General features: G+C 37.1%; 1 protein-coding gene across 1 annotated transcript in view; it reads right to left on the reverse strand.

The window, feature by feature from the left end:
- Positions 1 to 25,413, reverse strand: part of LOC143063528 (uncharacterized) — a 62,359-nt gene that overhangs the window by 35,336 nt on the left and 1,610 nt on the right. Inside the window, exons 2-3 of the mRNA XM_076235728.1 lie at positions 23,650 to 23,887; positions 20,756 to 20,833 (exon numbers count right to left, since the gene is read on the reverse strand). Coding sequence (XP_076091843.1) covers positions 20,756 to 20,833; positions 23,650 to 23,887 — 316 coding nt within the window. The remainder of the gene's footprint in view (positions 1 to 20,755; positions 20,834 to 23,649; positions 23,888 to 25,413) is intronic.

A 25,413-nucleotide genomic window follows, 5' to 3' on the forward strand; every position in this document is an offset into this window, starting at 1 on the left:
ACGCGTGAAAATTAAGAAATAGTCAATTTTGAATAATGAAATGGATATTTTGAATAATGGAATGGACTGCTGCGACCCTTTATCCCCTAATTATAGATAAACCTTATACCTCATTCGAAAGCTTATTACGAGAGGAACAATATGTATATAGTTAACAAGTTCCGCAACGCATATTAGAGAAGTAACGAACGACCTAAATATCGAAATACGCTTGAACATTAAGAAATAGCTTATTTTGAATAATGGCAATGACTACTACAGCCCTTCAGTCCATTATAAAGGCAAATTTTATATACCAAATTAAAGCTTATTGATAGAGGAATAACTTGAGTATAAATGATATGTGCCGCAATGACCATTAGAGGGGTTAAGGAGGACCTAAATGCCAAAATACGCATGAAAATTAAGAAATAGTCAATTTTGAATAATGAAATGGATATTTTGAATTACAGAACACTTGTCTTACAGAATGGACTGATGTGACCCGTTGACCCCTTATTACAGATATACCTTATACCTCAATTGTAAGCTTACTAAGAGATGAACAGTAGCATGATTATGAGAGTTCTGCCACACCCCCATTTTGAGGTTGGATCCGAGGGAAAATTTTTCTTTGTGGATGAAATAAACACACACACACAAAAATAGAAATTCACAGATATAATAAACACAATGGACTTTAAGATTACAAATATGTCTGGTCAGAGATAGAATACGGCGCAAGAGGTAGAAATTCTGAAAAAAACTGGCCGCTGTTAAGGCCAATCGAGAACAGCGCTGCAATGATGAGGAAATTATCAAATTGCGAAAAGTAGGGCAGGACTCACCCTAGATTGTCAAAGACATTAAAGACTTCGACACGAAGTAAAGGACTGCAAAATTATAACCTTGTGCTGGAAAGCGGAAACTATTCGCACATGGGGATGTGAGAGATTAAATAAGCAGCTGACTACCGTCTTGGCAAAGAGAGAACCGATGGAGCTGTGCAAATTGTGAGCTATGGGATGAAAAATCATGACGCACCGCGTACGTTTCACGACTTTCTTATTTTTTATAAGGATTGTAGGATCGAAAGTGTTCGAATATATATGTTTTGTAGGCCCGAAAACTGGGTCTAAAAACCAGTAAATTGGGAATGGTGGTTTTGGGGTGACCTAAATTGATTTGTTTTGTTAGGATAAAGACATTGATCCAATAGTGAACATGGAGTTAGTAGTTGAAAACGTCAAAGCCCTGAGGGGTATAGCCAAAATGAACCACCTTCGAGGGTAATCCCGGTTGAGGAAAGATCAGTTGGTTGAGAGTTGATAGAAACGAAGACAAATCTTAAAATTCATCGTCGTCCCAAACCCCACACGAGGAGATTGTCACCCAGGCAAAACAACTTGGGTTGAAAGGGGTTAGCAGGCTGTTGATAGATCGACTGCTAAAGAAGGTGCATGAAAAGATTTTGGAAGATAGGAAAGCCATTGCGGATAAAATTGAGGTACATTCGCCGAAAAAAAACGTTTAAAGATTTATTTACTACCTGGAATATGACCCCGCTTATTGGCATGGACGTGCATACACCTCCCTTAAGGTCTCTCTGATGTCACGGATGGAAGTTATAGACGATTGGGCGTTTTAAGGGGCAAAACAATGTGATCATGCACTGTATGTACCTTTGTAAATATTAATCCAACAGGTAAAGCGGATGATGAGAACGAGGGATACTTTCACTCGGGAAGCTAGATTTTCACCGCGGCCACGGACTTTGTTGAAACCCTTGAGGAGATGGATGAAAAGATCGTAGAAGGCGCAGTGGACCTTTGACAAACCAAGGGAAACGGTGAATACTTCCTCGGTCCAGCGGGGGTGTATCCCTTCTCGATTGTACCTTTTTTCTTCGGAAATTCGCGGTGGTTGTATGGGAGGGAAAGGTTCATGTTCCTTATGACTTGCGGCAACATGGGCCATCTTGATAGCGGTGCTTGGTGGTATTGTACTGGCGAACAAGATCGTCCCGGACATCGATATAGGTGCGTGTGGAGTTGGCTGAAGAGTATTTGAACATTTTATCTTTCATGGTGCGGCTCCAACGTTTGACAATACTCGAATTCTCTTCGTTCCCGGTGGAGTAGATATCGATACCATGCTTTTGAAGCAGCTGATTTACGTGTTTGTTGTAAAATTCAGTGCCTTTGTCTGTCGATAGCTGCTTGGGCATACCGCTTGGAATGCATCCCGCACCGTCACCCCTTCTTTTTCTTGAGTGGTATCATCCAGCCATATTTGGAAAATACATCGATAATGCTCAGGATAAATTTATTTCCCTTGTTGTCCCTGGAGAAGTCACTCATATCAAAAAGGTCGTCCGCCCAGGTCTCATCCACACCACCCACCGCTACACAGCGTTTATGAGACTAGCATCGAACTGGTGAACCCCTCAGCTAGCTCATCGGTCCAGCAAACATTTTTTTTAACACCCATACCGAATCCAACTTTGGTACCGATGATGGGTCCGACGATGCTGCAGTCCAAGTGTTAAGCGAGGCTACATTGTAGCATAGCTTCGTGAACGATGGACTTGTGTGCGGATGAATCCTTGTACTGGGCATAAAAAAGATCGTGGTGATATGCTGCCTCGTCAACTTGATTAATGGGTTTTGACCAAGCCTTCAGGGGGCCGTCGGGAAGTAGTCGCTTTCTAAGTTAAGTCCCTGGCCTGGTGAAGTTGTGTCCGGGTAGATGCATTTCCATGGATAGTCGGTTGATTAGATTGTTCATGAACCCTGTACCGGTTGTAGCAACAAACTGAGACATCTTGGCATCGCACACCTTGCAGTTGCCAACCTTTCACCGTCGCCCGTTGCTGGTCATTACCTCGCTGGTGTTAACTGTGTCCGTCTTCCTACTACTTTCACACAGAAAATCATCGCTATTTTATTTTAATAAATGAAAATTAAGGACATTTCATACAGTGACAACGCCCACACGAGGAGTAATCACTACCTCCTACTTCAATGATCGATAAGACGGTCGATCATTGGGAAGTCGGACTGTGGTAAGACGACGCAGCTAAACAACCTATTCCTGCGCGATGGATGGCTCCGACTACAATCAATTGTTCGTCTTCGGATAATCCATTCACCAACCTATCTACCAGCTGTTGGAGCAAGCGCTGGAATAAAGCTTCCCCAAAGAAGATATCCGAGACCTCCTACAGTGCAAGGGCAAGTCACCCTACTCGTTGATCGATATGGTCAACACCTTACTACCACCACGACACCCGAGTATCGACACTTTTTTCTTCGAGCAAGGAAGCGATGTACTAAACCCCCAAGAACTTGACCCCAGCCGCAAGAACCTCATGGTGTTCGACGATGTTGAAAAAACAGAACACGTGTGAAGACAACGACGATTGTTTCTACCTGTGCCAGAACTTCTTCCCAGTCGATCCGGGAGAATGCCTACTTCTCCTGTCTCTTCCAGCAGAACGCTAAGAATATCGACCATATCCGACGCAATCACTGCAACGATCTCACCAAGAAACAGTTTGACGCTCTGTGTAAGCATTGCTGGTGCAAGGCAAATGGAAAATATCGATGCAAATTAAATGAGTTCTATGCGGTATAAGATAAAGAATGGATCAGCTCGAATATTTCTTTAAGTATGATGAATATCTGGACACAGAGGAACCCAGCCCTGCAAGTTCGAATGGCCCTGCAAATGCAATTTTGAGTGGATTCCAGTCGATATGAGGAGCATATGTTGAAAATGCGGTTGTGTGATCCTTCACCCGATCTAAAGCGGTGGAGGTGATTTCAACGCATGGACCTCCACCATTATGGTAAGGTGGAGCAATTTTCTCAATCCCAATGCCCTGCCAAAACGATTTGAGGCCACCAGTGCACATACCCATGACACGTGAATCTATCGACGAAAAGGGATCCGTATCATCTGTGTAATACCTTCATGTGCAACTCATAAATTAGGGCGTTCACACAAACGCTTAGGGGTGTGCAACAGTATTCGATCTATTAGATGAATGACGTAAGTTGCAAGACACCAAACGGAAGATTCAAGCCAGTTATATGCAGCATCGTCTCGACAAGACTGAACTTAGCCGGGACCTTTAAAAGGTGTTCAAGCCTGTGGTTGAGGCTCAGCGAGAGGCAGCTTCACAGATCACAGAAAATATGGCAGACCTTCCTGCAACAGTGCCAGCCAGCCATCCCTTCACCACCGCCAGAGTTTGCCGACCCACTACTCATTGCACCACCTACAGACACCGTCCTCGGAGCTCGAGCACAGCAGCATTTGCAGCTCAGTATGACTTTTTCCGCCGACCACGCCTTTGGATTGCAATCTGAAAACGTTGGTATTTTCATCGGAAGCTCACTAGATACTTTTGCCGGTGATAATGTTTTTATGGATAGAGTGAAGTACATGTACAAAGGAACCCTTGGCTTCTGGGAAGTCATGGTGAAAAAGAAACCATAATCGTTCGAGCTCGACTACCCTGATGACTATGCAGAGATCCTTAAAAGTTCCGGTACTATGTATAAAGGCAATTCCATCCTTTCAAGAACCCCGAAGACGAATAAGAATTACAAGTGGAAGGGAATCGTGTCCCACATCTACCAGAAGTATAAGTTTAGCATTGAGCTGCAAACTGTGCTTTTTTTCAACTTCAAGCAGCTTCTCGATCGCTTGGAACTGTGTGCTGCAGCTTACCGAGCAGGAAATAATGGTGTGCGCAACGAAATTGTATCGATTTTCCATGCTATGAAAAAGAGTACATATCAGCATCGAAGAATATATGGCGCTTCATCATAGCATCCTATAAGTAAATGTTGCAAATCAAGAAAGGTTACGCCTGAAAGTACGCATACGGTGGTAGAGGACTGTTTGAAACAATCGCCAGTTTGGCTGGACACATGTTTACTTCATCTGCCACCAAAACCACAGGAAGTAAGGCCGTGAGTGCAAACACCAATGCAGCCTTGAAAGGTGTAGCAAAAGGGACCCCAAAGCCGTCGACTATGTGGTTGATAAAGTTACCCGCCCCCGTAACCGCAGAATGTCCACTCAACAGTCCAGTGTTCAACGCAGCAAACCGCATCAAACCAAGTTGAACAACCTGATCTCCGGTTCTGGCATTGGTACCATCCACGACTTCGTGCAGCGCTTTAAATAAATACATAATGTCCAACATCCTTATAACCACCGAAGGGTTGGCCTTCGACGAAAGTCTCCGAGAATATCAGGGTCACGAATACGAACCTCAAGCTGGTGCAAACCTGAATAATCCAGGTGAGATCCGAATCAACATCGAAACCCAAGACTTGTTCCTCCATCCCGCTGAAAATTATCTCTTGGTAGAGGGGTGACTGTACAATAACGACGGTAGTGCATCTGCTTATGCAGATCTAGTGTCTCTCATTCTTAATGGGATCATGTATCTCTTCAAGACCATCAGTTACAATTAATGCAAGCTCTCAAGCTAGCAGATCGAAGATCCCAGTCGTTGCCATCATCATGCTGGGAATGTTGATTTATCCCAACAATTTCTCCAAATTCCAAGGATTCAACTAGCTTTGGTACAAAGAACCATCTACCGAAGCACGAATTGTCACTCGTACGCGACTCGGACGACAATGCCATCCTGCTACTGCCGTCAACGACGTGGCGAAAATCAACCTGTGGACGTGGCGAAAATCAACATGAGTAAGATCTCTTGGTTTGTTCCTCACGTCCTTCCTTCCTTCCGATGAAAAAAAACTGCGGTTGTACAAGACCATCCAGAGCAAGAGTAAAATCGATTGTGGTTTCCGAATACGACAGTGTGATTCTACAAGTGTTACCCCAAACTTACAGTTCCATGGCGTTTATCTGCCAAGAGCGGTCGGGAGAAACCGAGATACATCATCGTAGTACGATCAGACTCAAAATGCAATCGTGTTCGACCACTGCCAGTTGCGAACTATCTACGTCACTCTCATCGCAGAACGCTACCCGGCGGTAGACTTCAATGCGAGTTTCACACAAACAAAGATCGCCAGAGTGTACAAGAAAGTCGCAGAGTTCTTAAAAAACTACTTCAACATTAACCTCTCCGATTTCGTCGAACTGTACCCACTTCTTGTCATTGATGTGAGTCACCAGTACGAGCGGTTGAAAGAGTCGAGCGTTGACATTCAGATCCTGATCGAGTTCGAGCGCAAAGTACCTGCAAACACTGAGGTATTTGCACTTGTGATTTCCGACAGAATCCTGCAGTTTGAATCCGATGGTCAGAAGATGAATGTCGTGTACAAAAGTTAAAAAAAAAATGGATAAAATTCACCTTCAAATAACTCCTCTTTACCAGCCGCCCTGCCGAAGTATATGCAATCGTGGTGAAGGTAATTAAACAACTTAGAAGTATGACGGTATCGAAGAGTGGAAGCAAATATACATGTATGTGACAATGGTGTACCATAAATAAATCGATAACACATGGTTCAAGCAAATTGATAAAAACACCAACCCCAAGCATGGGTTTTCTTTCATCGTTTCTAGAAACGATAGCCAAATCCTTACCCGGTTCAACCCCACTGCAACTCAAGGAATCCAAGACCTACGAGATGGCATTGGTGAACCTGGAAACCAATAACTCCATCCCTAACATTCATATGCATACAGGTAACAATTCCTTCTGCTACTCTCCCGGCGATGGTACCAACTGGTTTTCCATCGCACTGAGCACATGTTACTATGACATTAAAGACATCAACAATGAAATCCAGCGGCAGCTACGGCTCAACAAACACAAAATGAAGATCTACACGTTCGGTTTGATCACAAACGGCTATACAAGAAGGGGAGCACATTGTAAATATCATCAGAATCAACAGCATTCTTGGGAATAGTGATAATAGTGCGGCGGCTACACGTATATTTCAGACGATTTGTACACATCCTGCTACAAGCATGACATTTGGCATAGACCTTCCTCAACTATTACTGTTTCATTTCAGAAACGGAGACATCTGCAAAAAATGTCTCACTTCCGGTAAAATCCAAAACGGCGGTTATCATACTTAAATCAGCTCTATATCGAAGGCTAATATGTGAAAAGGTGTTATTATCATGCTACTAACATAATATTAAGTACCAACCTTTGTTATCTACTACCTTTGGCTATATGATAGAGATTAATTGTCTTCAAAAACCCTACTTCCGGTATAGTCCAACATGGCGCACATACTACTAGAATAAGCTTATTTTTAGGGAGGGTAAATGAAATGTGTTTTAATGTATTGCTACTATCATTACATTGTGCAGCAAACCTTTCTTTTGTGCTTCTCGTGGATACAATGTATAAGACATATCTCTTTAAAAACCTTACTTCCGGTAATATCTAAAATGGCGGACATAGAAATATTTATTTTCTATTTTAATATTCAACTTTTTTCAAAATAAAAAGAAAATGCTTTTGTTGTGGGTTTTGTTGCTTGTCATTAAACTTTGTTTTCTAGTTGTCCTCAAAACCACTAAATTATTCTGATCTAAATTTTTAAATAACACTTCCGGTAAAAAAAAACATATGGCGTAGATTTAGGAAATGAGTCATCAATCCACATCTTTGAATTAGAGTTTTAGATAGATTGATTAAAACAAAATAAAATTACTAAAACACTAAAAAAAAATCAAATTACTACTATTTGGCTAAAAAAACATATTCATTCATTGTCACCACCACATGAAAACAAAGCAGTGCAGAGGAGACCCGATTTTCCACATTAACAACGACCGCGACATCCTCTGTATTTGTATCTGTATATAAAATTGAGAATTGAAATGGGGAATGTGTCAAAGAGACAACAACCCGACCGAAAAAACAACAGCAGAAGGTCACCAACAAGTCCCCAATGTAGTGAGAAATTCCTGTACCCGGAGGCGTCTTTCAGCTGGCCCCTAAACAAATACATACTCTAGTTCAGTGATAATGAACGCCATACTAATTTCCAAATTGTACACAAGAAACTAAAATTAAAATAATACAAGCCTAACACCTATACCTCGAGCCAATGTAGAAAAGTAAACGCATAACAATACGCACATTTAAATTCAGCTCAAGAGAAATTCGAGTCTGATATCAGACGATGTAACCAAAGAAAATGAACAAAATGACAATAATACAGAAATAACAACAGACTACTAGCAGTTAACTGACATGCCAGCTCCAATCTTCAATTAAACTGACTGAAAGATTATGATTTCATAATATGAACATCAGGCACAATCCTTCCCGTTAGGGGTTTAGTATCATACCATCATTACATATATGAGAAGAACATAACCCGTGTCATGCCAACAACTGTTTTTTGATAAATGTGCTTAGTTCCGATGCAAAGACCATACAAGTGAATCAATATTAACGCCAAATATGCAATCTTTAATGACCTGACAACAGTATCGTAACTATATCCCTTCTTAATAAGTCTATTCAAGGGTTTTGTTAGTTTCTGAGGTGAATACTGACACCTTTGTGCTTTATAAAGAATATTTCCATAAAAAATGAATACATTGTCGATACCAATTCTGGATTTAATATAACGGTTTGAGAGAGCGCGCAGATATATTGACGAGCATTAGGAGCAGATTTGATGCTCTCTACGCTTGATGCGCGCACTTAGTCTACAGTGTTGTGTAGCTGATTCGACGCGATCACTGTCTTTTCAAAGAGTGAGTTTGAGTATTGTGGTGTTTTGTTAAGTGGAATGTCAAAACACTTAGAGTGATTCTAACTTGTTTTCCACAATATTTGTTGCGTGGTATTCTTCGAACTTCTTGACAGTTATGTTTCTCTTAGGATGTGCTTTTTTTTTTAGAAATTCGTCTGGTTCAATAACGGGAATCAGCCCCTGAACCACTTTGTACATAAACATCAACTTCTAGCTTGTTCGTCTTGCAATTGTAAAGAGGTCTTGTAGTTCCAGTTTGGCAATCATATTGAAGACACAACCGTCCTCTCTTGACTTGTAATAGATGGTGATGAATCTTGCCGCTTTACGTTGTATCCTTTCTAGCTTATTTATATTTGTTACCGTGTATGGGTCCCATATTATGGCTCCATATTCCATCGTTGATCTGACGAGCGAAATGTTAGCTGTTTTTTTTTTTTGCAATCTTGTTGGCAGTATTACAAGTTTCTTCTTTGAAAGCCTAATGTTGAATTGAATTTCCCCTTTCTTTGCCACGTTTATTATGTGAGTGGTCCATTTGAGGTCTTCCGAAATATTTAGGCCTAGGTACGGGTCATGCTTGACTTGTTGAAGTATGTGTCCACTTAAACTGTAGATTGTATGGCTTTTGTTTCTGATGCTTAGGGTGTATAATCTTTTGCATTGAACCGCATTCCCCAGTACATCCACAATGTACAAGCTTCTGCCAAAATGATGAGGCCTTAGAAAGAGTTATTAATAAGTGATCCTTTTTGTCCCTTCGCCATCCATTAGCGCCTGAACTGGGTAGCATAAGAGCCAATTCCAAGCTCGTCCCCCTAAACACCTGTCTTAGTATATTGCACGTTTTACATGCTGGAAAAGTCTAGACCAAGTTGAGGGAATACCCTCAATTAGTCTTCCCTTTTGCGCAAATAGTTAGTTTCTTGAATCGTTAACCATGTTGACCTCATCTGATATGTTTGTGTGATCTTACAGTTAAACCTCGGTGATTTATGCTGATCAATCATCATTCTTTATGTTAAATTCACATCTTCAAATTGCCATCAATGTCGCCCACATTTTTTTTCCTTTTCAAGCAATCAGAAAACTATATCACAACCGGTATAGACATGGATCACAATAAGTGTTTGTAATCACTCATTGCCAGGTGCATTTGAAAGGTCATTGATATATATTTATCAAAAGCTTTTTGCCCTCCAAACCACAACCCATAGTTCGTCTACCCCTGTCACGGAATAGCGAAACAGTAATGACAGCATCATCAGAAACGATTATTCGAATCATGACTCGTGCAAGTTCGTGTTTCATCACATCAGACACATGCAACATGATTCAATCGCAGCCTCTTAATGTGAACATGGTGATAAACTTGAAATACATCACGAGGTAGATAAGATATAATATCAGGAGCATTTTTTATAAGAAGCAAGAGCTACATTTAGGGGAAGGGGAATACACAGACGAACCCAGAGTCCAAACAAAATCCTGAAAATTGGCAAAGTGTTCTGAAAGATGACGACAATAAGAAAGAACTTTTAAGTTTTCATTCGCAACAGATTGCTCAAACGATTTTGAGGAAAAGGTAGTTGTAGCAACACTTACTCAGGATGTTTTGTGTTATCCACCACATGATGATGTTTCAAGCTTAGCACCATGTTCACACGAAGAGGCTGACACTTGAATCAAGATGCATGTGTCTGATGCAGTGAAACACAGACTTTAACTGAGTCATGGCTCGAACAGTCGATACTGATGTTGCTGTCATTGCTGTTTCGCTATTCAGTGAAATAGGGGCAGACGAACTTTAGCTTGAATTTGGAAGTGAGAAAAGCTTCAGATAAATATCTATCCATGACCTTTCAAATACACTAGGCATTGAGAGATTACAGTTTGCTGGAGAAGGAACTGCGTTTGGGACATGGATGATTTTTGAAGATGTGACTCTCTCATTTAAAATGATAATTTATACCCAATGTCTCCAGATATGGATTTAACAATGTCGTTGATAGAAAGATCCGTGGTTTTGTTGTAAGATCGAACAAACTTATTAGATGGGGTTAACGAAGCAAGAAAACATGTGTTTTTGGAATAGGAAATACTTATGGAGGCTATTCCCACGACTTGGTCTAGTCTTTTTCACCAAGTATAAAACGTGCATTATACCATGGCGGGTGCGAATGAGTAACAAACTTTGTATTTGTTTCTATGCTAGTCGAGACGCTTATGAATGGCGAAGGGAAAAACATGATCCATGGGAACCCTTTTGGACAACTCTTTGTGAGGCCTCTTTATCTGATCAGGAGCTTGTACATTATAGATGTAAGAAAAAAATACCACGATCTTTGTAAATTTGGAAAATAAGCTCTCCGATTGTGAATAAACATGTATTTGCGACCATAAAATAGTCATTTTTAAGATGTTTAAGAACTTTAGTGATTTTATTCTGTTTTAATCAATCTATCCAAAACTCTTCATCGAAGATATGGATTGAGTACTCATCTTTGTAATTTACGCCATATTGGTTTTTTCCCCGGAAGTGTTAACTTTGTATTTAAACATATATTAAAGCTGAATAAAATTAGTGGTTTTGAGGATGACTTAAAGCCAAAAATTTAGTGACCAGCTAAAAAAAAAATTTCTTTACATTTGGAAAAAAGTTAAATATTAAAATGAAATACTATCAATATTTCTATGTCCGCCATATTGGATATATCCGGAAGTAGGGTTTTAAAGAAATATGTCTTATACATTGTATCCATGACAAGCAGAAAAGAAAGGTTCCTGCACAATATATTGATAGTAGCAATAGTTTAAAATACATTTCAAGTACCTTCCTAAAAGTAAGCTTATTTTAGTACAATGTCCACCATGTTGGATTTTACGGGAAGTAGGTTTTTTGAAGACGTCTAATATATATCATATATCCAAAGAAGTACATAACAAAGGTTTGTATCAAATTTCATGATAGTAGCATGTTCATAACGTCTTTTCACATACTAGCCTTCGGTATTGGGCTAATTAAAGTATGATGTCCGCCATTTTGGATTTTACCGGAAGTGAGACATTTTTTTCAAATGCCTCACTATCTGAAATAAAAGAGAAATAGTTTAGGAAGGTCTGTGCCAAATTTCATGCTTGTAGCAGGATGTGCCCAATTTTTTACAAAGCCGCCGTACTATATCAACCATGGAAGTTATGTAAATGGTATTACAGCAGTCTTCCATCTACAGCTTTTTTTCCCGCAGACGGTCTTGGTATGAAAATCATTCAAACCCCCAAGAACCTAGTTTACTTTCCAGTGATCTTGCGAACCAGCAATCGCATGCAAACATACCTCAACGACTAAGACGGTAGGCAAATCGATCGAGAGGTATGAATAAATGACTTATCACGAACATGGTTTGAACTTGACAAAAGGTCAACATAATAAACTACAACGGGCTGCCAAGTCTTCATTCGTTTGTCACATGCAAAGCTGGCTCACCTCTCTGAAGGTTCAAAAGATTACCAAGCCTCTCCCAAAAAGGTACTGGTGGAATGAATCGGAAGCTGGGTACCACCCAAATGAAGGTAAAAGAAACAAGTAGGTGGATATCTACCCATGTTGGCAGGGCTGGCAATAAGGGCACTCCCCATGATAGCAAAAGACCATTCTACCAGCCTTGGGTGTTGGAGCCTTGAGCGGTTTAGGTGGTGAAGCCGTCAACAAGGTCTTAAGGTCTGGATTGTACCTGGAGCGTGGTGGATGCGTTTGCGCAGTGAATCCCAGTGTCAACGGTCTCTATCTCAAATCTCAAACGCCCGGATTACCTATGGGTATGGACTCTACTTGAAGCGTGGTCAGCAATTCCACGACGGAGCTGGTCTGATCTTATATTTGGATGCTAACAGCCTCTTCAAAAACATTCCCCTCCTCGGTATGCTCCTATAAAATAAATGAACGATTTAGATTCTGGGTACCGGCGACTATAGTCGAATGTGTGTAGAATCAACTCGATACAGAAATTGAAGGTATCAAACTACCTTTAACGCCTATGTACGTCTGGACAAAGCTGTATCTGTAACACTGGGTGCTTGTTCTGTGGGTAGTTTGGTGTTAAACAGCAGTACCCTGGGTTCAGCTTTGACCGGCACAGGTGTTATAGCCACGTTTCCTTTGGGATTTCTATCTTGCTTGAATGCTACCACCGTAATGGATCTCACACTAATTTCTAGGCATGTAACCAAAAAGAAAAAGAAACACCACCATACTTTGCGATTGGCCCAGTCCAAAAAGTCCTTGGTTGTACAATGTGTCAGCTCTGCTTTAGCTGATGATGAACAGATCGATGATGAGTTTGCCTCAAAAACTACTACGACCATAAAGATCAGATGCAGCAACCCATGTCCAGTTTCAGCGAGGATCTGTCAAAATGTTCCTTTTAGGTTTTTCCCACCATCCCTAATTCAATGGTTTAAACCCGAATTTCAGGCCTAAACAACATATTCTCACACTTCCAATCATACCATTTTTATCAAAAATATAAAAGTCGTGGTAATCATACCCTGTGCGCCTGTTTTTTTTAATGTTTTTTTTTAATTTAAATGTCTTTGACAGTCCAGGGTGAGTCCTGACCTACTTCTCGCCATTTGAGGGTTTCCTCATCAGTATTTTCCAAAATTTCTACCTCTTGCGCCATTAACTCTCTGATCAGACATATTTGTAATCTTACAATCCATTGTGTTTATTCTATCTGTTGATTTGTTTTGGTGTATTTTCTTTTTTCCACAAAATTAATTTCCCCACGATCCCAACCCCGACTTTCCCCCTTCAAACCCAACCAACAACGTTTTGCCCTTTTAACCTCGTCAACGAGCGTGCAAGATTTTCGGATTTTTAGGTGCGGTCCCAGCAGAAATTACCCTCAAAATGTTCACGCGTATTTCGATTTTTAGTCCCTTGTTACTGCGCGGAATAAATTGACTATATACCATTTGTTCCTCTTTTTATAAGCTTCGAAAGAGGTAAAAGGTAGGTCTGTAATTAAGGGCTGAAGGGTCCTGGCAGTCCATTCCATTATTCAAAATATCCATTTCATTATTCAAAATTGACTGTTTCTTATTTTTCACGCGTATTTTGACAGTTACGTCCCCCGTAACCCCTCTAATGGTCATTGCAGCACATATCGTTTATACTCAGTCTATTACTCTATCAATAAGCTTTTATTTGGTGTATAAATTTTGCCTTTATTAGGGACTGTAGGGTTGCAGTAGTCCATTCTATTATTCAACATAAGCTATTTCTTATTGTTCAAGCGTATTTCGATATTTAGGTCGTTCGTTACTTCTCTAATATGCGTTGCGGAACTTGTTGACTATACACAGCTTTTCCTCTCGTAATAAGCTTTAGAATGAGGTATAAGGTTTATCTATAATAAGGGGCTAAAGGGTCGCAGCAGTCCATTCCATTATTCAAAATTGGCTATTTCTTAATTTTCATGCGTATTTTGGCATTTAGGTCCTCCGTAACCCCTCTAATGGTCATTGCGGCACATATTGTTTATACTCAGTTTATTCCTCTATCAATAAGCTTAAATTTGGAATATAAAATTTGCCTTTATTAGGGACTGAAGGGCTGTAGTAGTCCATTCCATTATTCAAAATAAGCTATTTCTTAATGTTCAAGCGTATTTCGATATTTAGGTCGTTCGTTACTTCTCTAATATGGTTGCGGAACTTGTTGACTATAAACATTTTGTTGCTCTCGAAATAAGCTTTTGAATGAGGTACAAAGTTTATCTATAATTAGAGGCTAAAGGGTCGCCGCAGTCCATTCCATTATTCAAAATATCCATTTCATTATTCAAAATTGGCTATTACTTAATTTTCACGCGTATTTTGGCATTTAGGTCTTCTAATATTCGTTTGCGGAACATATTGACTATATACATTTAGTTCCTCTCGAAATAAGCTTTCGAATGAGGTACAAAGTTTATCTATAATTAGAGGCTAAAGGGTCGCCGCAGTCCATTCCATTATTCAAAATATCCATTTCATTATTCAAAATTGGCTATTTCTTAATTTTCACGCGTATTTTGGCATTTAGGTCCTCCGTAACCCCTCTAATGGTCAGTGTGGCACATATCGTGTATACTCAGTTGATTCCTCTATCAATAAGCTTTAATTTGGTGTATAAAATTTGCCTTTATTAGGGACTGAAGGGCTGTAGTAGTCCATTCCATTATTCAAAATAAGCTATTTCTTAATGTTCAAGCGTATTTCGATATTTAGGTCGTTCGTTACTTCTCTAATATGGTTGCGGAACTTGTTGACTATAAACATTTTGTTCCTCTCGAAATAAGCTTTCGAATGAGGTACAAAGTTTATCTATAATTAGAGGCTAAAGGGTCGCCGCAGTACATTCCATTATTCAAAATATCCATTTCATTATTCAAAATTGGCTATTTCTTAATTTTCACGCGTATTTTGGCATTTAGGTCTTAAAATATTTGTTGCTGAACATATTGACTATATACATTTTGTTCCTCTTGTAATCAGCTTTCGAATGAGGTATAAGGTTTATCTATAATTAGGGGCTAAAGGGTCGCAGCAGTCCATTCCATTATTCAAAATATCCATTTCATTATTCAAAATTGGCTATTTCTTAATTTTCACGCGTATTTTGGCATTTAGGTCTTCTAATATTCGTTGCGGAACATATTGACTACATATATTTTGTTCCTCTTGTAATCAGCTTTCGAATGAGGTATAAGGTTTATCTATAATTAGGGGCTAAAGGGTCGCTGTAGTCCATTCCATTATTCAAAATATCCATTTCATTATTCAAAATTGGCTATTTCTTAATTTTCACTCGTATTTTGGCATTTAGGTCTTCTAATATTCGTTGCGGAACATATTGACTATATACATTTTGTTCCTCTTGTAATGAGCTTTTAAATGAGGTAGAAGGTTTATCTATAATTAGGGGTTAAAGGGTCGCCGCAGTCCATTCCATTATTCAAAATATCCATTTCATTATTCAAAATTGGCTATTTCTTCATTTTCACGCGTATTTTGGCATTTAGGTCTTCTAATATTCGTTGCGGAACATATTGACAATATACATTTTGTTTCTCTTGTCATCGGCTTTCGAATGAGGTATAAGGTTTATCTATAATTAGGGGCTAAAGGGTCGCAGCAGTCCATTCCATTATTCAAAATATCCATTTCATTATTCAAAATTGGCTATTTCTTAATTTTCACGCGTATTTTGGCATTTAGGTCTTCTAATATTCGTTGCGGAACATATTGTCTACATACATTTTGTTCCTCTTGTAATCAGCTTTCGAATGAGGTATAATGTGTATCTATAATTAGGGGCCAAAGGGTCGCAGCAATCCATTCCATTATTCAAAATATCCATTTCATTATTCAAAATTGACTGTTTCTTATTTTTCACGCGTATTTTGACAGTTACGTCCCCCGTAACCCCTCTAATGGTCATTGCAGCACATATCGTTTATACTCAGTCTATTACTCTATCAATAAGCTTTAATTTGGTGTATAAAATTTGCCTTTATTAGGGACTGAAGGGCTGTAGTAGTCCATTCCATTATTCAAAATAAGCTATTTCTTAATGTTCAAGCGTATTTCGATATTTAGGTCGTTCGTTACTTCTCTAATATGGTTGCTGAACTTGTTGACTATAAACATTTTGTTCCTCTCGAAATAAGCTTTCGAATGAGGTACAAAGTTTATCTATAATTAGAGGCTAAAGGGTCGCCGCAGTCCATTCCATTATTCAAAATATCCATTTCATTATTCAAAATTGGCTATTTCTTAATTTTCACGCGTATTTTGGCATTTAGGTCCTCCGTAACCCCTCTAATGGTCAGTGTGGCACATATCGTGTATACTCAGTTGATTCCTCTATCAATAAGCTTTAATTTGGTGTATAAAATTTGCCTTTATTAGGGACTGAAGGGCTGTAGTAGTCCATTCCATTATTCAAAATAAGCTATTTCTTAATGTTCAAGCGTATTTCGATATTTAGGTCGTTCGTTACTTCTCTAATATGGTTGCGGAACTTGTTGACTATAAACATTTTGTTCCTCTCGAAATAAGCTTTCGAATGAGGTACAAAGTTTATCTATAATTAGAGGCTAAAGGGTCGCCGCAGTACATTCCATTATTCAAAATATCCATTTCATTATTCAAAATTGGCTATTTCTTAATTTTCACGCGTATTTTGGCATTTAGGTCTTAAAATATTTGTTGCTGAACATATTGACTATATACATTTTGTTCCTCTTGTAATCAGCTTTCGAATGAGGTATAAGGTTTATCTATAATTAGGGGCTAAAGGGTCGCAGCAGTCCATTCCATTATTCAAAATATCCATTTCATTATTCAAAATTGGCTATTTCTTAATTTTCACGCGTATTTTGGCATTTAGGTCTTCTAATATTCGTTGCGGAACATATTGACTACATATATTTTGTTCCTCTTGTAATCAGCTTTCGAATGAGGTATAAGGTTTATCTATAATTAGGGGCTAAAGGGTCGCTGTAGTCCATTCCATTATTCAAAATATCCATTTCATTATTCAAAATTGGCTATTTCTTAATTTTCACTCGTATTTTGGCATTTAGGTCTTCTAATATTCGTTGCGGAACATATTGACTATATACATTTTGTTCCTCTTGTAATGAGCTTTTAAATGAGGTAGAAGGTTTATCTATAATTAGGGGTTAAAGGGTCGCCGCAGTCCATTCCATTATTCAAAATATCCATTTCATTATTCAAAATTGGCTATTTCTTCATTTTCACGCGTATTTTGGCATTTAGGTCTTCTAATATTCGTTGCGGAACATATTGACAATATACATTTTGTTTCTCTTGTCATCGGCTTTCGAATGAGGTATAAGGTTTATCTATAATTAGGGGCTAAAGGGTCGCAGCAGTCCATTCCATTATTCAAAATATCCATTTCATTATTCAAAATTGGCTATTTCTTAATTTTCACGCGTATTTTGGCATTTAGGTCTTCTAATATTCGTTGCGGAACATATTGTCTACATACATTTTGTTCCTCTTGTAATCAGCTTTCGAATGAGGTATAATGTGTATCTATAATTAGGGGCCAAAGGGTCGCAGCAATCCATTCCATTATTCAAAATATCCATTTCATTATTCAAAATTGACTGTTTCTTATTTTTCACGCGTATTTTGACAGTTACGTCCCCCGTAACCCCTCTAATGGTCATTGCAGCACATATCGTTTATACTCAGTCTATTACTCTATCAATAAGCTTTAATTTGGTGTATAAAATTTGCCTTTATTAGGGACTGAAGGGCTGTAGTAGTCCATTCCATTATTCAAAATAAGCTATTTCTTAATGTTCAAGCGTATTTCGATATTTAGGTCGTTCGTTACTTCTCTAATATGGTTGCTGAACTTGTTGACTATAAACATTTTGTTCCTCTCGAAATAAGCTTTCGAATGAGGTACAAAGTTTATCTATAATTAGAGGCTAAAGGGTCGCCGCAGTCCATTCCATTATTCAAAATATCCATTTCATTATTCAAAATTGGCTATTTCTTAATTTTCACGCGTATTTTGGCATTTAGGTCTTAAAATATTTGTTGCTGAACATATTGACTATATACATTTTGTTCCTCTTGTAATCAGCTTTCGAATGAGGTATAAGGTTTATCTATAATTAGGGGCTAAAGGGTCGCAGCAGTCCATTCCATTATTCAAAATATCCATTTCATTATTCAAAATTGGCTATTTCTTAATTTTCACGCGTATTTTGGCATTTAGGTCTTCTAATATTCGTTGCGGAACATATTGACTACATATATTTTGTTCCTCTTGTAATCAGCTTTCGAATGAGGTATAAGGTTTATCTATAATTAGGGGCTAAAGGGTCGCTGTAGTCCATTCCATTATTCAAAATATCCATTTCATTATTCAAAATTGGCTATTTCTTAATTTTCACGCGTATTTTGGCATTTAGGTCTTCTAATATTCGTTGCGGAACATATTGACTATATACATTTTGTTCCTCTTGTAATGAGCTTTTAAATGAGGTAGAAGGTTTATCTATAATTAGGGGTTAAAGGGTCGCCGCAGTCCATTCCATTATTCAAAATATCCATTTCATTATTCAAAATTGGCTATTTCTTCATTTTCACGCGTATTTTGGCATTTAGGTCTTCTAATATTCGTTGCGGAACATATTGACAATATACATTTTGTTTCTCTTGTCATCGGCTTTCGAATGAGGTATAAGGTTTATCTATAATTAGGGGCTAAAGGGTCGCAGCAGTCCATTCCATTATTCAAAATATCCATTTCATTATTCAAAATTGGCTATTTCTTAATTTTCACGCGTATTTTGGCATTTAGGTCTTCTAATATTCGTTGCGGAACATATTGACTACATACATTTTGTTCCTCTTGTAATCAGCTTTCGAATGAGGTATAATGTGTATCTATAATTAGGGGCCAAAGGGTCGCAGCAGTCCATTCCATTATTCAAAATATCCATTTCATTATTCAAAATTGGATATTTCTTAATTTTCACGCGTATTTTAGCATTTAGGTCTTCTAATATTCGTTGCGGAACATACTGACTATATACCTTTTGTCCCTCTCTCAATAAGCTTTCGATTGATGTATAATATATATCTGTAGTTAGGGGCTGAAGGGTCCTACCAGTCCATTCCATTATTCAAAATATCCATTTCATTATTCAAAATTGGCTGTTTCTCAATGTTCACGCGTAATTCGATATTTAAGTCCTTCGTTACTCCTGTAATATCCGTTGCGGAACATATTGACTGTATACCTTTTGTTCCTCTCTTAATAAGCTTTCAATCGAGGTAAAATATATATCTGAAATTAGGGGCTGAAGGGTCCTGTCAGTCTATTCCATTATTCAAAATATCCATTTCTTTATTCAAAATTGGCTATTTCTCAATGTTCAGGCGTATTTCGATATTTAAGTCATTTGTTACTCCTCTAATATGCGTTGCGGAACATATTGACTATATAACTTTTGTTCCCCTCTTAATAAGCTTTCGATCGATGTATAATTTATATCTGTAATAAGAGGCTGAAGGGTCCTGCCAGTCCATTCCATTATTCAAAATATCCATTTCATTATTCAAAATTTGCTAACATGTTTAACCCCGCCACATTATTTATGTATGTGTCTGTCCCAAGTCAGGAGCCTGTAATTTAGTGGTTGTAGTTTGTTTATGTTGTTTATGTGCTACATATTTGTTTTTCGTTCATTTTTTACATAAATAAGGCCGTTAGGTTTCTTGTTTGAATTGTTTAACATTGTCTTATTGGGGCCTTTTATAGCTGACTATGCGGTATGGGCTTTGCTCATTGTTGATGGCCGTACGGTGACCTATAGTTGTTAATGTCTGTCTCATTTTGGTCTTTTGTGGATAGTTGTTTCATTGGCAATCATACCACATCTTCTTTTTTATATTTTCTCATTTTTACGCATGTTGTGGCATTTAGGTCCTCCGTAAACCCTCTTATGGTCATTGCGAATCAAAATATAGCTTTAGTGTCAACAGTCAATTTTTTTTATATTTATTTCACTATTCATCGCTTCAATTTGAATAATGAAACAGAAACTATTTCATTATTCATTATTCATTTTTTAATATTGAATAATGAATAGTGAACTATTTCATTATTCATTATTGAATAATGAATAATGAACTATGAATAATGGACGTACTTCAGCGCGGTGCAAACGATTCTACCTGTATAAATCTCAACATGAATGAAAGTCAAGATAATGAGTGAAGGGGAAAACATTAATTTCTTCCATATTTGTCACAGAAAAAGGAAACAGGAAACTGAAATGTAGAACAAATCCTTTTTACGTATTAAGATTAAGGTCTTAAATATATTTGGTAAAATGTATCACTTATAATTTAGGGTCCGTAAGAAGTTGCGACAGATTTACTTTATACACCGGTTAAAATTTTAATTTATAGTTGAGACACCATTTATTAATTAAATTACATACCTGTCCTTGAATTGTCAGTTTCTCTTCCATATCTATGCATGTTGATTTCGCTATACCAATCATCAGTGACTTCTTTTCCTTAAACGGGTATATATTTATGTGTGTATTATATTTCAAAGAACAACTAAACTAAAAAGTATTTATAAAACCACACTAGTACAGCTTTCGTCAAATTGGATATCAACATTAAAACTAACAAATCATAATGTTATGTGTCATTTTCCGACTTATACGGAAGTCAAGTAGTGGTTTTCTGCTTCACTGGTGGCTTAACTACTCACTTATCTTATTATATATTTCAAGAATTTACTGTTAAAGAGGCTCGAGGGTATAAAAATTTCAGAAAAAAATTAAACATTTGTTTTTCATTACAAATTTTATTTATTACCTTTTGTAGTTGTTACTTTATCATATGGTACAAAAAACATTCAAAACAATTAATTCGTGTTGGCCCCAGATGAGTTTTAAAATGTAAACATCATTGAAAAAGTTCCAAATTATCTCCCTTTGGTGGAAAATTGCCATTTTTTGGCTTTAAAATTGAAATATCTCTTTTAACTCATCGGTGACCTATATTTTTTAATATAATTTCGATATATGCTGCACTTAAACTAAATTATTGTAAAATTTGAGCGATTTCTGTAATAACTTTCTTTTTTTTTATTTCGATATTACCTTTATTTCTCCTATTAGTTCAACAGAAAAAAAAACACTTTTACAAAGATGTATGCTTCTTTCGAAGGCAGATTGTGAGCGCAGATGAACGGTGACCCCATTTATTTATTTTATTTTTCTATTAACTATAAGATAAAGTTCATTAATAGAAAAATATAGAGAAATCCTATGTAAATGATTTAGACCCGCGAACCCCCTTAAATAATATAATATGTATGTTTTGGTCCATGTCAGTAATGTCGATGTATGTTTGTTGTGTAATATTTTGACATATGCATTGTTCATCTAAAAACGTAAACAAAACAAAAGTGAAAAGATGTCTTTGTGTCAAAACGTATTGAAAAACGAGGAGGTAGGTATGTTTGTCAATGAGACAACTACGTAAGCAACTATAGATTAATGTACTCAGGCTGCCTTCAACAATGAACAAGACCAACATCATAAACTATATTAGTCTTGGTACTAAAACAATAAACGAAAAACACAAATGTGACAGAAAGCATCCACCGACAACCACCGAATTACAGACTATCAATGACTTAAAATAGTCGCATAAAGAATATATCGGACTTAAACGGCTTGTTGTTAAGGACCCAATCAACTCCCACAGAATCATGAAACAACACAATATAAGAAAAACATGGGAAAACAGTTGGAGCAGGATCTGCTTACCCTTCCGGAGCACCTGAGATCACCCCTAGTTTTTGGTGGGGTTCGTGTTGTTTATTCTTTAGTTTTCTATGTTGTGTCGTGTGTACTATTGTTTTTCTGTTTGTCTTTTTCATTTTTAGCCATGGAGTTGTCAGTTTGTTTTAGATTTATGAGTTTGACTGTCCCTTTGGTATCTTTCGTCCCCCTTTTTTTGGAAAAAGTCTCAGTGAGTAGAACATTTATCATATTAAAACGTTATAATGTTGAAGTCAACATATTTGAGTTCAAATTTACATTATCCTTTTTCTCTGTGCATCGATACGATGTCATATAACACAAATATAGATATTTTGATCTCGAATTGTTGTTTTTGAATCGTTTGTTTGGACTAAAGTATAACAGGAACGCCAAACACGTAAAATATACATTATGAACAACATTTCATCGAAGGTTAACATTGTTTTCAAATGTAGGAGTAAAACCCATGTTATGTGTGTGGGATGTATAGTATTACATACTTATCAACGTAATGTCGGAAATCAAATTAAATATCGCATGCTCTGAACGTACATTTACATTTTTAAAAAACCCTAGCAGAACTTTTTGCGGATCCGCAGGTACCCTATCGCAAAGTTACATACAGAATACCATTCATTTCCACAGGCAGTCAAATAAACAAACACGCATTAATCATTTGTCAATAACATAAACGTAACTTGAAAAGTTTAACTTTTTTAAAAGATAAGCTTGTTTACTGAAAAAGTCGCGACGTCGTGTTACACTTGTATGTACGAACATCGCGCGTAACGTCCTTGCATTTCAACCCGATCAACCCATTTCTGAGCACACTGTGCCAAAGTTTTTTTCTAAGTTTGATCACACCATCGATAGTCATTAAATATTTGTCAAAGGACGATAAGTAAACAACAACCACCAAATCTTACTTAGGAAATACTATCCCAAAAGTTACCTCAAGTGCATTTGGAAAATAAATTCACCCAGTTGTAAAGTGATCTGTGTATCGAGTTATAATGTTTCTCTGGTTGCAAAATGAAATGAACATTTCAATTAAAATGTTTTACCACAAACAGCTTAAATAAACTTAATATGGAAATGGTATCATAAAGCCTAAAGGGTACAGAAAGAAGCACAACATCGGTATTCTTTTTTCGTTATGTCGAGATGGATAGTGTCGGAATGAGCCTTTAAGTTATCTTAACAGATGATGTTGAAAGGATATTTTTAAGTGCGAGAAGAGCGGCATTCTCTAAATATTAGCCAAACAAATATAAATTCAATCTAGGGAAGAGTGATTTCTCTAAAATATAAATCATAAATATATTTTTTTTCTTCTACAAGAAATTGCAGACATTTCTCTAATCAATTTACAAAAATCTTCAATTTGAACAAGCAATAGCTCGGTACAATTTTGATTAAAACGATGTTTCAATATAAAATAGTAGTGGAATTTCCAAAAGATGAATCTCTTTTGACGGACTAAAGGATATGTAAGTCTCTTTAAGTTTAATGATATAAACATTATATTTAATATCATAGGCTAAGCATACCAGAAAATGTATCTCCATTGGTAAACTTAACTGCCAAGTTTTCGCCAATTCTCTGGTTCTTAAGAATGCATTTACTGTGTTGGAATTCGTCATTTTCTGCTAAATGCAACGCCCACCACTGAGCGTGCGCAGTCAAATCAGCAGCATGCCGTAAAGGTGGCGACGAATGCTTCCTTCTGTAGACGTTGTGAGTTTTGATAATGTCGTTTATGAAAACATGGTCCGAAAGCTTTAAATTCTGAAAACAAAATTACTGCTTTAATATTTTTTAGTCTCTTTTCTGTCAGTTGTTTGCAATTTTTGTTATTATTATTACCTCACATCATAAAAGTTTTTGAAATAAAATATTAAGACTACTGTTTTTACTTAAATGACAGGTTGACATTCTGCAAGTAAGTTTAGCTTTTACGTTTTGACAGAGATAGAATGAAATTCAAAACAGTGTGGCTGTGGCCATTGCTTGACACATTAAATTCATCCATTGACTGGGACAATTTAGGTGAACGTTTGTATGTAACGACCACTGCTCACTATGTACTTTTTAAAGACACTTAAACTATGGGGTCACCAAAGGTTCTCAACACCTTAATAAAGTAATTCGAAAAATTAATCAGAAATAACACGATGTTTTGATTTATATCAATTATATAAATCAAAACATAAAGGTTATTCCTGATTAATTTTTCGAATTATTTTATAATTAAAGGCGTTAAGAAACCTTTGGAGACACAGTTTAAATGTCTATCGTAGGTACGTCGTGAACAGTGGTCGTTACAGGCAAACGGTCACGTAAATTGTCCCAGTCAATGGATGAATTTAATGTGTCAATCAATGGCCACAGCCACACTGTTTTGAATTTCATTCTAATAATATCTTGCGTTGATGCGTATATATGCACTTTCAAAAAATGTAAAGAAAAACTATACACATCAAGATTTTTTTTATATATTTTAATTTGATTCTGGCATATTTCAGGTGAAAACACGAACGTGCATGCTTCAATACTTGAAATAAAAATAACACAAACGTTGAACTGAAATCTACCGTTGATTATGTTCTAAAATTTTGAGATATTATTCTTGAAGCGTTACAAAACCGACGGAAAAGTCAAGAGTGAGGGTCGGTATGTTCATTTGGAGGGGTTGGAGGGGGAGGGAAAAAACTAAAAACCTAGTTTAACGCAAGATATCATTTATCGCGCTAGACCACTCGACCACCTAGGTTCGACAAAAATCAAGCTTTCGATTAAAACTTACGAGGAAAGGTTACACCCGGTCAGCGAAAGCTTGATTTTTGTCCATCCTAAATTTTCGAGTTATCTTGCGCGCTGAGCAAAGTGCAAGGCGATTTGGTGCAACGATATGTCAGTAGTATAAGTTCGAATCCTGGCCGGGGAAGAACAAAAATTTGCTTCCGCAAATTTACAGATCAACATTTTTGGGCTGTTATTTAGACGAATTATATCATAATATATGCAATAAATATCCCGTCTTGTGAAAAATGATTTACAGATTATGTAATTTGATTCGTTATTATTAAAGTAACAAAAACTGACGCGACAGTATTTTATTAAATGAGTCGTCATGAAGTTATAAATAGCGATTTATCTAGCTCGTAATATACAATCCTACTGATGATAAAAGGGAGATAAATATGAACTGTTTCTGTTAGAATTCTGTTAATTTTACATTTATAGGAAATGACCATTGAATTTTAAAAGGATATAAAATATTCTGATACCCAATTTGATAAAAAAAAAATATA

This window comes from Mytilus galloprovincialis, chromosome 2 (genome assembly GCF_965363235.1).
Source record: "Mytilus galloprovincialis chromosome 2, xbMytGall1.hap1.1, whole genome shotgun sequence".
Classification (NCBI taxonomy): Eukaryota; Metazoa; Mollusca; class Bivalvia; order Mytilida; family Mytilidae; genus Mytilus; species Mytilus galloprovincialis.